At 43.4% G+C, this 14,208-nt stretch overlaps 1 protein-coding gene across 1 annotated transcript; it reads left to right on the top strand.

Moving 5' to 3' along the window:
- Positions 1–2,900: 2,900 nt before the first annotated feature.
- On the top strand, positions 2,901–14,007 carry synpo2lb (synaptopodin 2-like b). The gene is made up of 7 exons (XM_053340985.1): positions 2,901–3,002; positions 6,327–6,496; positions 6,601–6,885; positions 7,374–7,762; positions 10,960–12,415; positions 12,608–13,715; positions 13,746–14,007. Exons 1-7 carry the CDS (start codon positions 2,901–2,903, stop codon positions 13,932–13,934), a joined length of 3,699 nt encoding a protein of 1,232 aa, XP_053196960.1. The 3' UTR covers positions 13,935–14,007.
- The last annotated feature ends 201 nt before the right edge of the window (positions 14,008–14,208 follow it).

Here is a 14,208-nt window from a genome sequence, read left to right as displayed (position 1 = left end):
GCTGTAAAAACACCTTATACGCATTCATTTTTAGCTGGACTTTTCCTAATGTGACCCACAGTATACAAAATTGGAAATATTTTTTTCCATTTTTTCATTTTTTCAGCTGATACACATTTTTACATATGCAAATGTACAAATTTGACATATTTTTATTACAAATTTTAAAACCTTCAAAACTCAGCATTCAAACCTTGTTGTGTTTATCATATTCAATAAGATGTTCTCCCGGACTATAATATGATTAATAACGAAAGGATTAAACATTTATTAATGACTGATGGGGAATTGGTCTAGAGACGAATTATGCATCAGAATATGAACAGTATGTGAGGGTTAAAACAACAATCAGATGCCGATTTGTCCAATGAAGTTTTTTTTATTCCTGTAAAAATTCCTCTTGTTCATACTGGCTATTAAAAGATTCCCTTAATAATGTGCTGTAAGTTTATGTTGGTCCAAAATCCATCATTTTGTGTCATGTTGTACAATAATAAACTTATATGAGGCGTGAGCAGTATGAATTAGTCATATAAAGTGGATATCCACAACATTTACACTCTTTTTTTAACATAAAGTTCATTCTCTGTTCCCTGTGTGAGTTGCAGTGGAAATATAGGGCTTTTGGCACTGAAAAGACTGTAATGTTGAATGATCTACTTGCTTTGACTAATTTGGATGGCTGAAGCCTCATATTAGTGTCATACAAAACTTTTAAATACATTTTGCAGAGAAGGATGTTTGTGGATTTTGTCCCTCATTACTTACGTACATTGTTGTAAGTGCATTATGAAAGTATCTTCTAATAACAAAACTTAAGGCAAATTTATTTGTATAGCACACTTCAGAAACAAGACAATTCAAAGTGATTTACATAAAACATAAAATACATTAAGACAGGATATAAAAGGAATAAAAATAAAAAGACATTTGAGCAAGAGAAAGCTATTTCAGCATGTTCATTTGGGCACTTGTTTTACGACTTGAAAATTTGTCCTTTAAGGCAGATTGGTCCATATGCAATACTTTAGGCTGTTCCATTTGGCACTTAAAGACACTTAAAATATTATTTACACAGACCAAGCAATATGTTTTACACACTAGCTTTGCCATGAAAACTTTCTGGTTGACTGGATTTCTTGGCCCTTCTAAGTGTGCTCTAGGCTGAGAGCCAATGGATCAAAGATGTCCTCCCAGTCATGTATCAAATAATAATAATTTGACAAGAGGTAGCCATCTGAATTGGGCTAATTATGCCAAAGTGTCAGTACGTGTGGCTGTCTTCCAGCACCATCAAATGGGAGCCAGCTCTGGCCCACACATGACGGCCATATTAGAGCTAAATTTGGCAGTTTGGGCAGAGAATAACCCCCCAGCTTTTGGGACTTGGACTAATTTACTTGAGGCAGAATCTCATGGGACTCACCCCAAATTTGAAATTATTCTAATTTGCTATTCATCACAAAGCTGGCATGAATTTGATCAGGTGATCAGATTAAGGCTGCTAATGGAACACATCTTGGCCATCAAGACATGTGATAGCTGATGCACAGCAGTGTCGTACCCAAAACTGCAGAGGAGTACATACTCTGAAAAAAATTATTTTTTTTATTGGACTATCTCTCTAATGACAAGTCCACCACCACTCCTCCCATCTGTATAGACAGTATATCCAGAGATTCCTAAAATATTTCTTCCCCACCAGAAGAAGTTCTTTTCTTAAGTAAAAGTACCAAATCAGTCATGTAAAAACTATTTATTACAAGTAAAAGTACTGCATGAATAATCTCTCTTAAGTAAAAGTGCATTACACAGGTGTTAGCAGCAAAAACTTCATCCCTCTGATTTATATATAATCATACATGACATCATTACATGTTAGGCAGTCTAGTGGTTTTCCACTGGTTTCCCACTCCAAAGGGTCACCAGATAAATGTGAGGGGTCATGAGATGATTTACGGGAGAGGAAAGAAGATAAAGTTCTGATACAAAAACAGTTTCTGGACTTTTTCTCTAATCTTTGATTTTTTAAATATTGGATCATTTGAACATTTATTGAAATGAAATCATGTGAGAAGTTTAGAGTGAAAAATCACTATTTGGTGGAGCTTTTAACAACTCATAGACATCTGAAATGTGAGCCGACTACACACTGCTTTTTGTAAGACTTCAAAAGCCAAAAAGATTGGAAGCCACTGGTTTCATCTTAAACTATATGTTGTATTTTAAAAGCGTGTCATATTATCCATTACATCATATCTTGAAAGTAACTAAATCTGTAAAATAAATATAGTGGAGTAGAAAGTACAATATTTCCCCCTGAAACGTATAGTGAAGTGGGACTATAAAGAAGCATCAAACGTAAATGAACAATTACCGTAATTCAAAATTCTCCTTAATACAGTACTTGAGTAAATATATTTAGTTACTTTCCACCATTGCTCCTTACACCTGCTATAAGAGTGCTTTGGGGAGATGGAGACAAATCTGTGTTCCGCGGCTGCTAGCCAGGCTGGCTGAGCTGGGTGTTGAAGGGGGGCTAGTGGGGGTGGTTATTTCTGGAAAGCATATCAGCAAGCATCCCCTTCTGTACAGAGTGCTTAAGAGTGACATGGCATGTGTTGAATACAGGAGGATGAACACACATACTCACATCCACACACACACACACACACACTTGTGCCCCTTCTCACCCCCCGATTGCCCACCCTCCGACATAGCATTCCTGTGTAAGCAGATGAAAGCCAGCCACCCCCTGTCTCCTCATGAGTGGAGTGACTTGCCGTGGTCACGGAGAGTAGTGGGGGATACTCTCAGAGTGTGAGGAAGTGAAGAAGGGGAGAGCAACATATATACACCTTCACACACGAACTGTAGCAGGCTGTGAGCTGGGAGCAGGGATGGTAGCGGAGGAGATTGTGGTCTCCCTGTCAGGAGGATCCCCGTGGGGTTTCAGACTGCAGGGAGGAGCAGAGCAGCAAAAACCTCTACAGGTGGCAAAGGTATAGTGGAGCCTGTGTGTGTGTTTGTTACAGAGAAGACACTACTGACAAGGTTGTAACATGAGTAGACAGGTTTAACAGAGACTGCAGCTGTTAATTGCATTCTAAGGCCTTAGTGGTCAGTCTTGTGGTTTGCTATGTTTGTAATTCAAGCTTTGGTTGGAAACTTTACAATCAACGTACAGTCTAAATAAATAAATCTGTAGCTCATTACATTGTTGGAATTAAGAGCTTAAATCTCTGGTGTTCGAGGTATTTGTAGGGGGTGTAAAATAACTTATTAGAAATACTCTTATTAATGTAGTTGTGTACTGTTTTGACACACTTGAACATTTGTGATTATTTTCTATAATTAGTATTCACTGATTTTTATTGGTTTCAGTGTCACTGAAATTACGGCCTGAAATCATAGTGAAATGGTCATTATTAGGATTTCACATTTGCTTTTTCACATGAACCTTTTGTAATTAAACAATTGTTGTAATCAGAAGTCCTATTTCTACTTTTACATGTGTACTTTTGAGCTCAAGAACTGTAACAGCACTATTTTTGGAGTACAGTTTTCTCATACTAATTTAGTTTTGCAGTTGTGATTCAGTTTTGGAAGGAGAACAGAGTGAACATGTTTGGAGGATTGATCTTGACTCAGGTTTCATCAATGCATCCCAGCAGCCGTCATACAGCAGCAAAGATCAGTAGGCGTATCTTTTTAAAAGGTTAACGTACAGCACATGCTTGAGTGTGCTTGTATATATATTCTATATTATAATGATATTGTGTTTACACACACTGTTTGAGCGGCTGTGCAAATGAAGGTGTGTCCGCTCTACTGGGAAGTAGATAATGAACTTCCTTCAGATTTGTCTTTACATACATTTTAGACTTTTAAAACCATATTTAGAAATTTACTTTTACTAAGTTTGGTTCTTCCAAAGGCCTTTTGTGTCTGTGTTTATATTTGTTGACAGATCAGAATGTTCTCTCTAATAAGAAAAGCTATTCTGGACAGGAGGAATGTGACCTCGCTCACACTAAAAAGTTGGCCAGTCATAAGATTAATCATAACCTCTTATTCAAAATGGAGGTGGAGTACGTGGTTGGGCACTAAAGAGCACTCTTTACTCAGGATTTTCAAGCGGATAAGGTCATCTTAATGAGGTTTTGATCAGTGTATGCCTCCTCTCCTTGGTGTATGTGTGTGTGTGTGTGTGTGTGTGTGTGTGTGTGTGTGTGTGTGTGTGTGTGTGTGTGTGGTTGGGCATACCTCAGATAAGCCTGGTTGGGAATGGAGCACAAACTAGAGGATCAGAATAGCTCATTTGAGAGGAGCTGGAAGCAGGGCATGGAAAGAGTTTCACACACAAAGATACGGATATGCGCACACACACTGTCCTGTCCAGTTTAATTAATAAACTGTACTGTGTACTGTGTACAGTGTTTTTTATTTTCAGTTTCACCTCACACAGGCGTCTGTCTCTCCTCATCTGTCTAGGAATGTGGTGATTTTCCCGTAAGGTTTTATTTTGGGTATGTGGGGAACATATGGTGAATGACAGGCATGCCCCCCTGATCCAGACTGGTGATGCAGCTGTTCAAACCCCCTCTTTCATGATGCTCACTTGTGCTGTGTGTGTGTGTATACAGTACATGTGTGTACATTTGCTTGAGTGGAAAAGTGCAAGACAGAGTTGGTGCACTTGTCCTTCAATGTGTTTTTGGGTGACGTCGCAATGGGATTACTGGGTCAAGAGATACTTATAAAGGCAAATACTGTGTCCATGAATTCAAGTAGGTGCGGCAACACTTACTCCACTCAACATTTTTACTGTGATAAGGTGTGTGTGTTTTAGTGTGTATATGTGAGAAGAGGAAACTGTAATCTAGTGGACAAGAATAATCGCCTTCCCATCTATCACCCGACCCCCACAGACATACATCCTGAAGGATCCTATGACATCATCTCTCAGCGACCTCCAGCAACAGCTGCATGAAAGGACTTGGCTGCATGACGTCCAGAGTTATTCTGATACATGGACAAACATGGCTGCCAGTAGGGGAGGCATACTGTTCATCAGTTGTTCTAGAAGTCGCCCTAAAAATGTAGTATTTCTCCAAAAAACTGATTTCATAAGCGACAATCAATATAAAGTTTAACGCTCAATAAATTTGCGAAACTGCTTCATCAGGACTGTCAGGATTTTGGCAGCTTAAACAAACATCCTCACAACTGTCATCGTGTTTAATTTCAAATGTGTCTAAATCCTGTTTGGTGCACAGTGGCCACATTTTTTCAGCTGAGCCACACCCCCCTTCAAAACAGTGAAAAGACAAGCGCAAATAATACATAAGTCACTCAAGTGAAATCACAAGCATTGTTCCAACTTTGGTAGCAAGTGTTATTGCGGGACCTCATCACTTATAGTAAGAGGCTTATCGGAGAAATTAGTTTAAAGGGCCTTTAAAGTGACTATATTTTTGTGATTATAGCACCTTTAAAATTATCATGGCATAAGTTATTGTTTGCAGAAAAATGAAAGGATTGTGGTAAAAACTGATGAGCCCCAATTATTCTCAGTGTATTCCTGGGTTGGACCCATCTTTTGGGAGTTGACAAAGTCCAAATATTATATCCCAAACATATTTAAGTTCTGAACTCTTACTGAAGGCAACAAGATAAATATTCACCATTCTGCAAAAAAAAAAATAGTTACACACGTTTTGAGAAGCATCAGGGAAGACTGCAGTATAAACAAAGAAAAGCTGTCTTTTTTAAGGACATTGACACAATATGGTTCCCAGTTCCTACAAAGGGTCTCAAGTTAAATGTGAGGAGAGGGCAAGAAGAGGAATAGGATGGCAAAGCAGATTGAAAAACAACATGTATGCTGCAAAATTAAAATAAAACACAGGAAAATCACTTTTGGGTTAACCTAATCATGAACTACTGTATTTATATGGCAGTTTTATTCAACACTTTTTACAGTCTTGCCTCATCACTCATACACACACTCACACATTGATGACAGGCAGCAAGATACCATGCAGGTCACTGGCCTAACCATTGGGATTCAGTGGGATTCAGTGTCATGCTCAGTGTCATAACCTACAGACATACAGTACACAACAGGTGATGATGGGTCACAAGTATCACTTGTTTTAAAGGCCATAAGCCAAAAAGGAACAACTGGTCTAAAATGTGAGATAGCTAATGTCTAATGTCAGTTTTCAGGTCTTCTTTGACCTGAAAACTGACTAAATGGCTTATCTAAGGTGCCTTTACCACAGCTATGAGTATTAATGTGTTATCTCCTTTCCTCTTTTCAGGTACGCAGGCGCAGTAAAGCATGCAGAGCTGGACTAAAGGAGCATGATGAACTAGTTGCCATAGGCGACCATATGTGTGCAGACCTCAGTCATGCTCAGGCCATGGGCCTCATTGATACACAGAGCGCTACACTCAACCTGAGGGTTAAAAGGTCAGATCATGGACTCATGCATACAGTGCACTACACACTCTTTGGTTTTGTTACATGAAGCCATATCATACCAGCTGATGCATGTTTTCCATTTTCACAAGTTGTCAACTGTATGTTTCTAGGGCATCATCTTACGCTGGTCGTTCCGCATCTCCCCGCTCCTCAGCGAAGGGCCTGTCTCAAACACCGGCCCCCACGCCCTCCCACCGCTCCTCCATCCTCTCCCCCAATGGGATACCCAGGGGCATCACTTCCCCTCCAGACAGTGAGGCCTACTACGGAGAGACAGACAGTGACGCAGACACACAGTCACACACGTTCCGCCGCCAGCGCCGCACACCTCCTCATGCACGCTCACCTGCGCGCTATGACAACCAAGAAGAGGAGGAGACCTCAGAGATGAGTGGGTAAGAGAAAAGAGAGAGTGAGCACCACTTCTGGTATTTATATGGCTTCTTTAATCAACTTTTCTGAAAAGCGAGAGGATGTCTACTGCTGTAATAGATGTTCTGAGGCAAACAAAAATAGTTTTATTAGCATTCAGTTTTACCTGCAGAGATAATACAAACATCTCAGAGGATTTGTTGCCAATAAAATTATGGCTTTCAGCTTGCCTAATTTGGGACAAAACAGATCAGACAGACAGACTTTAACAACTTCCCATCTTGTTATTAGGAATATTCCTATTCTTGCTTTGTTTGGAATATACATACGTGACATTAATAAATTGACACCTCCATTTACAAAAATGGGAAAGGGGAGAGGGAGGCCCAGATTGGATTCAAGATGTCAAAGTTACATTGTGTAAGCACAACCACACCACCAAAACAACCTCTGACTTTCAACAGTTTACACATTTTGAGTGACCTATGTTCTCCTTTGTCTTTGCTCTAAGGTATGAGAGCGCCACAGATGCGGGGGTCTCCATGCCTGTGCAGTGGGAGGGTCAGCTTCTTCCTGGTGTCCCCCGCAGAGAGCTCATCTACCAGCCCCCCCAGACGGAGTGGACCACTCCAACTCACACCCCACACACTCTGACCCCTCACACACTCACCCCGACCCCTGATCAGGGTTTAGTGGAAGCGGAGGGAGAAGTGGATAGTGGCTTCCAGGAGGTCGGGGGCAGCATCGTGCTAGCCTGCCCTCCGCTTGTGTCTCCTGAACGGGCAAAAGAGGCTCTGATGCTGGGATCCAGTAACCAGCTGGTGCCCATGGTGGGACTACAGCAGACTCCCGTCAGTGAGGAGCTCTGCACTACCTACAAGGACAAAGCACGGCAAGCCAGTGAGTATACATCTTTGTACAAAGTGATACCATTAAGACAATAAATAATAATAATATTGGTGAAGTTTTCAAAAACTAAAACCAAGAATTCCAAAGTAGGAAAAAAGGAAAAAAGGAAAAAGAGACAATAATAATCCATAAACAATTTGATTAATTCATATATATATAAATATGTTTTTACATAAATACATTACCCAAATCAACCTTTGGGTAAGAATATGTTGTCAGAGGGAGTGAATCTCATTTTATCATGTTGTTGGTGAAACACATTGTTTGCACCTAATAAAGTCACAGGATAGTCAGTTCAGTGTGTGGTGGTTAATTTTGTTGTTGATGTTCCTCTGACCGACAAGTACCTGATTGAAAACACTGGCTGTGCATGAGGGTTCTGTTTAGTAAAATAACTATTTCTGTCTTGACCACTGTGTTTTTAAACTTTTTAAAATACAAAATTCCAAAGATTCTCTTGGTGCCTCAAAAGCATCAAGAGTCCTGAGGCTTTTATTTACTGCTAGATCACCCTCTAGTGGTAACTGGAGCATCCTGTTACTTTTGCAGGCTGCCTGTGATGAGGTGATATATACCAGATACTGACAGAGGTATTCCACCTCCCTCCTCCTCCTCTCCTGTCCCCAGAGACAGCAATCTATCTCTTCTGTCAGTATTCTGAGCATTTGCCTCACTCACTGTATTTATAGGTATTGAAGATTCTGATGGAGAGACTGGATGCAACTCTGACTTACAGGCCACACAGCTGAATATGTGGTGCACGGATATGTGTGTGTGTGTGTGTGTGCCAGTTTCTGGCTTGCGTTTGTTAAGATTCATGTGTGCACAGTAGCTTATGCATCAGAAATACAGTATTTTCCTGACATTTTATAGGCTGAACAATTAATTGGCGAATCTAACAGATTATTTCAGTGGTTTCCAACCTGAGGGTCGGGATCTCCTTATGGGGTAACAAGATGAATCTAAGGGGCCGAGAGAAGAAAACATGCTGCACAAAGTTGTGTTTGTTTTTCATACTTTTCTCAGATTTTGTTCTTGCAAAATATTGTGCAGTTTTAGGCCTAAAAAATGTATTGTATTTATATGTGTTTCATAAAGGTACACTTCACAGAGGGATCACAATTACATGTTGTTTATAGCCTTAGATGACTGCTACAGTGATGTTAAGGTTTAATTTTAACTCATAAAGTTTTGTTGTCTGGTTAACTTATCCTCTCAACAAGGTAATAATGATCAAGTTAAATAGCTATGCACTGACTGAGCTGTGACTTCATGAGAGTGAACACTGCACTAACGAGAAGCCTGTTGTCCAGTACAAGGGGCTGAAAGCCCAAATGACTTAGGTGAGGGCTTTACCATAGGACGAATGATGACTGAGGTGTCCAGAGACCTGCCCTTTCTCACATTACACAGGCACACATGCGCATTGCCTTTGGCTTTGGATGAAGGATTGTTCTGCTGAGTTGTGTTTCTGTGTGCGTAGTGGTTGTTAGGTGTGAGGTGTCAGCAACAGAGAGTGACATTAGCAAAGAGCCATGACCACATTTCCCTCTATAACCTATAATTGGTTATATGAACTCATACACACACAAACACATATATATGCACACACACTCAATGACACCACTGTCTAAATATCTTCTGGTGAGGGCTCTCCCCGTCCTTGTGTTTGTGTGTGTGTGTGTGGATGTGTGTGAAATAGGCCACTTTTGAGGACAAATCTCAGACTTAGGACCAGTTAATTGGGGACAGCTTGTGCAATTGGGGACAAAAGCCCCAGGGTTAGGTTAAGGTTAGGGTTAGTCAAATAGTAGTAATGGGTAGGGTTAAGGTTTGGGTAGGTCTCCAAAGTTGAATGTAAGTCTATGTAATGTCCCCAAAAGCGACCATGGTCCGATGTGTGTGTGATAGTGTGTGTGTATGAGACAGAGACTGGACAGGTGTTTGATGCCTGTCAGACAGACAGGAATAGTGGGTTGACATCATGTGTTGGTTTGGGTTACTGGACAGAGACAAAGGTCTTTACATGGGCTGTGCCCTCAGAGCAGAGCTGGAAGACAGAGACTACACGGTTCCCCACTCAGAGCAGAACTGGACACTGTGAGGGAGTTTGTGGGAGGGTCTGAGGGAGGTTAAGGACACACACAAACACACATTTGTGAGATGAGGGACCTAATATCTCGTTCAGGTTCAGACGCAGGTGGACACACAGCCTCACACACCGTGTACGCAGGTAAGACATTAAAATCCAATTGTGTACATGTAACTTTGTTTATACACAGATTCACTTTCAATAGGAAAGTGAAAAGTTGTTTTTTTTCAAATGAAGAATTCTTCCATGGCTGTACTTTGTCTACACAATAGAAAATTATAAACTAATTTTATGTTATTTTATTACTTAATAGACTTGACTCTTGACATGAAATTAAACTTTATGCTAAGTTAGAAAGCAAGTTATATCTCTAAATATGGCTGTACATATTTATTCAACATGTTTATATTTCAAGCTTATAGAGGTCTGAAACTCAATGCAGAAATTTAATTGCAGGAAACATATATTTCCCTGTTAATCTTATGTCAACTACTAGCAGAGACCGTTAAACTGAAATATCAAGTTTCATATTATAATTTTATATTTTCAATTTCATATTTTCTCTGTTTACACAAATTTTTGTTGCATCTTGATAAGCTTGGCTCATCTGTATGGGAGCTATATGTGGATATGTATGCACACAGACTGCATGAAGCTGTAGTTATGTATCAAGGATATTCATGTGAGGTGAGCCAAGATACTAAAAAGACTCAAATAGCCTTGAACTAAGCCAGGATGCACACACACACACACACACACACAGAGGCACAAACAAGCATTTGTGCAGGAGAGACACTTTGATCTAACCTTGCCGGAGTGTGTGACTCAATGTGGGAGAGCAGCAGGAATTCTTTGTTGTAAATCCACAGCACACACTCCTGTCTGTCAGTGGTAATCCTCATAGCAGCTCCTCACTGTGATAATACCGTATAAATCATCCTCTGCTTGCAGTCAGTGAGGGTCATCACACTGTTTTGTTTCCGTTATTTGTCGCCTGTGCCTTGTTATGTATTCATCAAAAATCCCATCACCAGTTTCCTCTCTCATTCATCACATTTATTTTGGTCCCTCTCTCTTTCTTTTCCCTGTCTTGCAGAATTACAGCGTGGGGAGAGTGTGGTGGAGAAGCAAGTAAAAGAAGCTCGTACTAAATGCCGCTCTATTGCCTCGCTGCTGACTGATGCTCCCAACCCCAACTCAAAAGGGGTGCTTATGTTCAAGAAACGCCGGCAGAGGGCCAAGAAGTACACACTGACCTGCTTTGGGAAAGCTGAGGGGGAGACAGGAGGGGAGACAGAAGGGGAGACAGGAGGAGAGACAGAGGAAGAAGGAGGCAGTTCTTTCCAAAGTGGCTCAGAAGTGGATGAAGAGGGATTCTCAGCGTCGTTTGACCCCACGTGGGATAGCGGCTATTTAGACGTGCTGGACAGGAGAAGCTCGGCCTGCCCTTCAACCACACCGACTACTCCGACAACTCCGACAACCAATCACAGCTCAGGGCTGGATTTCCCAGCCTATCAGACTCTGGGACTTGTGACCTCTGTCAATCAAAGCCCGGGGTTGGAAGCCTCATGGCTGGAGGACTCAGCCTATCAGGGCTCAAGGCTGGAGAGCAGCATTAATAAGCAGCCTATCAGTTCCTACTCTGCTCCTCAACCTGTACACATGTCACCCCCAGAGATGCCTCTGACCAATGGGGGGTCAGTAGCTGTTAGTCGGGCTAGTGTTGTTTTGAGTCCGCCTTCACAAATACCCCTTCCAAGTCAAAATGGGCAACATAGCAACCTTAGTCCTAACCCTAATCTTATTCCTGGCCCAATCACAGACTCAGACCATCACCTGAACAACAACTTTAGTCCTAATCCATCTGTTCTGAACCGCACTGCACGTCCCTTCACCCCTGGCCCGACCCCTTCTCGTGCAAATGTAACCTCTGTGATGTTTCGCCCTCCCCAACCCAAACCAGCAGCTGTAGCCACAGCGACCAAGCCTGTAGCAGCCATCTCCATGGTGACTATCCAACCTACTCGCCATCCATCAGGGCCAGATGCAAGGAGAGCAGTGTCTAGCACCTCTCTGTACATCCCTGCAAGAAATAACAACAGCAACACTACCCCCACTGTTAACTCTCCCCACTCTCCCCACTCAGCTCTCTCACCTCCCTCCTCTCTGCCATCTGTATCTTTCTCACAGCCTTCAGTTAATCCACCAACATTTTCTCCTCACACCCCAGTGCATGCATCTTCCTCAATCCCATTCTCTCCCTCTGCAACTCAAGGTTCCCCTATTGGTCCATCACCTGCTCAACCCTTCTCCCCTCCAGTCCTACAGTCATTTCCCTCTCCTCCTGCTCCGGTTTATCCACCTCCTTCCACTGGCATGCCTTCTGTTCCCATCTCCCCACCACATCCACCTAATGTAGCCCAGGTCTCCTTCCATGCCCACCCCACCCCTCCTCCTCCTCCTCCTCCCCCTCATCATCCTACCTTCAGCCAACCTTCTCCATCTCCATCCACCCACCCCTACATCAACAGTCAACCTTCTCCATCTCCATCCACCCACCCCTACATCAACAGTCAACCTTCTCCATCTCCATCCACCCACCCCTACATCAACAGCCAACCTTCTCCATCTCCATCCACCCACCCCTACATCAACAGCCAACCTTCTCCATCTCCATCCACCCACCCCTACATCAACAGTACAGGTCCAGTGACTCCTGGGCCGCATGCTGCCATAGCAACTGCATCCACTCCCCAGGCTCCTGCCGCTGATTCACTGGAGACACGAGAACAGCGAATCTCAGTCCCCGCTTCTCGCACCGGTATCCTGCACGATTCCCGTTCTCGTGGCAGTAAAAAGCCAATGTTCAGTGCAATCAGAAGCAAAGATGTTTCTCCAAACCCGGCCTTGATGTCAATGGTTCAAAATATGGATGACCGCTTTGGAAGAACCCCAGGTGCTGAGTCTGGAGCTGCACCCACTGGTGAGGCAGGGCATGAATCAGGACCTGAGGAAGACTGGCTGAGGCTTGGGGCAGAGGCCTGCAATTTCATGCAGGCTCAACGGGGACCCAGGCCACCTCCTGTAGCACCCAAACCACAGGCTCCACAAGTGCCACAAATGGCAGGGAAGGGAGGTGAGCTGTTTGCCCGCAGACAGAGCAGGATGGATCGGTATGTGGTGGAGCGATCTCCATCTGTTGCCGCAGTACCTTACTCTCCGGCTCAGCCGAGGGAGCCCTCGCCTACGCCTTCCCTCCCTGCTACCTGGAAGTACTCGTCAAGCATCCGTGCTCCACCTCCCATCAGCTACAACCCTCTCCTCTCTCCCTCCTGTCCTCTTAAGGCCCAGAAGAAGGTTGAGGTGGCAAAATCTGGACCAGCTAAATCTAAAGGGCAGAAAGGTGGCATGAAGCCTCTGGACATTATGAACCACCAGCCCTACCAGCTCAACTCCTCTCTGTTCAGCTATGGGGGCGGGGTTCCCCAGGACACCTCCAACTATCAGCAGCAACGAGGAATGGCAGGTGGTCCTCAGAAGACTGCACGAGTGTATGAGGTGAAGCGCTTCTCAACGCCCCCTCCAATAGCAACAGGGCCCGCCTTGAAAGTTATCGTGCCTCGATCAGCCACGACACTTGGAGAACCCCTCTGGCGTTCTGACATCACATCTTCTCCGCCCACAGCTGGCCCTGCCCCATACCAACCCTTTCAGCCTCAACCCCAACCATCCGCCACTCCGTTCCAACCTCAATGGGCCACCTCCCTTCCATCTCCCCCACCTCCCCCTGCCCCCACAGCCCCTCTCCCTCAGCTCCCCACCTTCTCCTCTCCTCTAGCTTCTAATCCTGTTCAAGTCCCTACTTTCTCCCACCTTCAGCCCCCCAACACTGCACAGGCCAACAGGCAGTTTAAGAGTGCCCCAGATCTGAGTCCCATAGGCCCCACTGGAGCCTCTGGACCGGCATCCAGCAGCACTCAACCTACCAGAGTTCCTAGGCCTAGATTCAGCACTTCCAGCATGGGTCTGCAGCCCTGTGTCTGGCGCCCTGGATCCACTTTGCACTGAACACATTCTGGTCTGGACATGAAAAAAAGGCTTATGGGAAGAAAGAACCACTTTTGTTAAATAAGTCCATGTGTTTTAGTGTGTGTAATTCAGAGCTGCGCTTTGGTGTTTTATCAGCCACATGTTTTACCACAAGATAAGTTTGGATTGGCCACCCATGTAGCACATTTGATTACTTTCATATAATCTTGTTGGCTCATTTACTCAATGCATTTGGTTATAACTAAAAGGAGCACTGTGTTTTGCAAATGTAGCATGGAAACCCAAGAAAGGT

Source organism: Scomber japonicus, chromosome 20, assembly GCF_027409825.1.
Source record: "Scomber japonicus isolate fScoJap1 chromosome 20, fScoJap1.pri, whole genome shotgun sequence".
Lineage (NCBI taxonomy): Eukaryota > Metazoa > Chordata > Actinopteri > Scombriformes > Scombridae > Scomber > Scomber japonicus.
This window is presented reverse-complemented; position numbering and strand designations above follow the sequence as displayed.

Bases quoted from the DNA above. Each gene is read 5' to 3' on its own strand.
- synpo2lb (XM_053340985.1), top strand. From the start codon at position 2,901: ATGGTAGCGGAGGAGATTGTGGTCTCCCTGTCAGGAGGATCCCCGTGG. The intron at 7,763-10,959 runs GTGAGTATACAT...CCTGTCTTGCAG, and splicing joins GGACAAAGCACGGCAAGCCA to AATTACAGCGTGGGGAGAGT. The intron at 13,716-13,745 runs GTTCAAGTCCCT...TCCCACCTTCAG, and splicing joins CTCCTCTAGCTTCTAATCCT to CCCCCCAACACTGCACAGGC.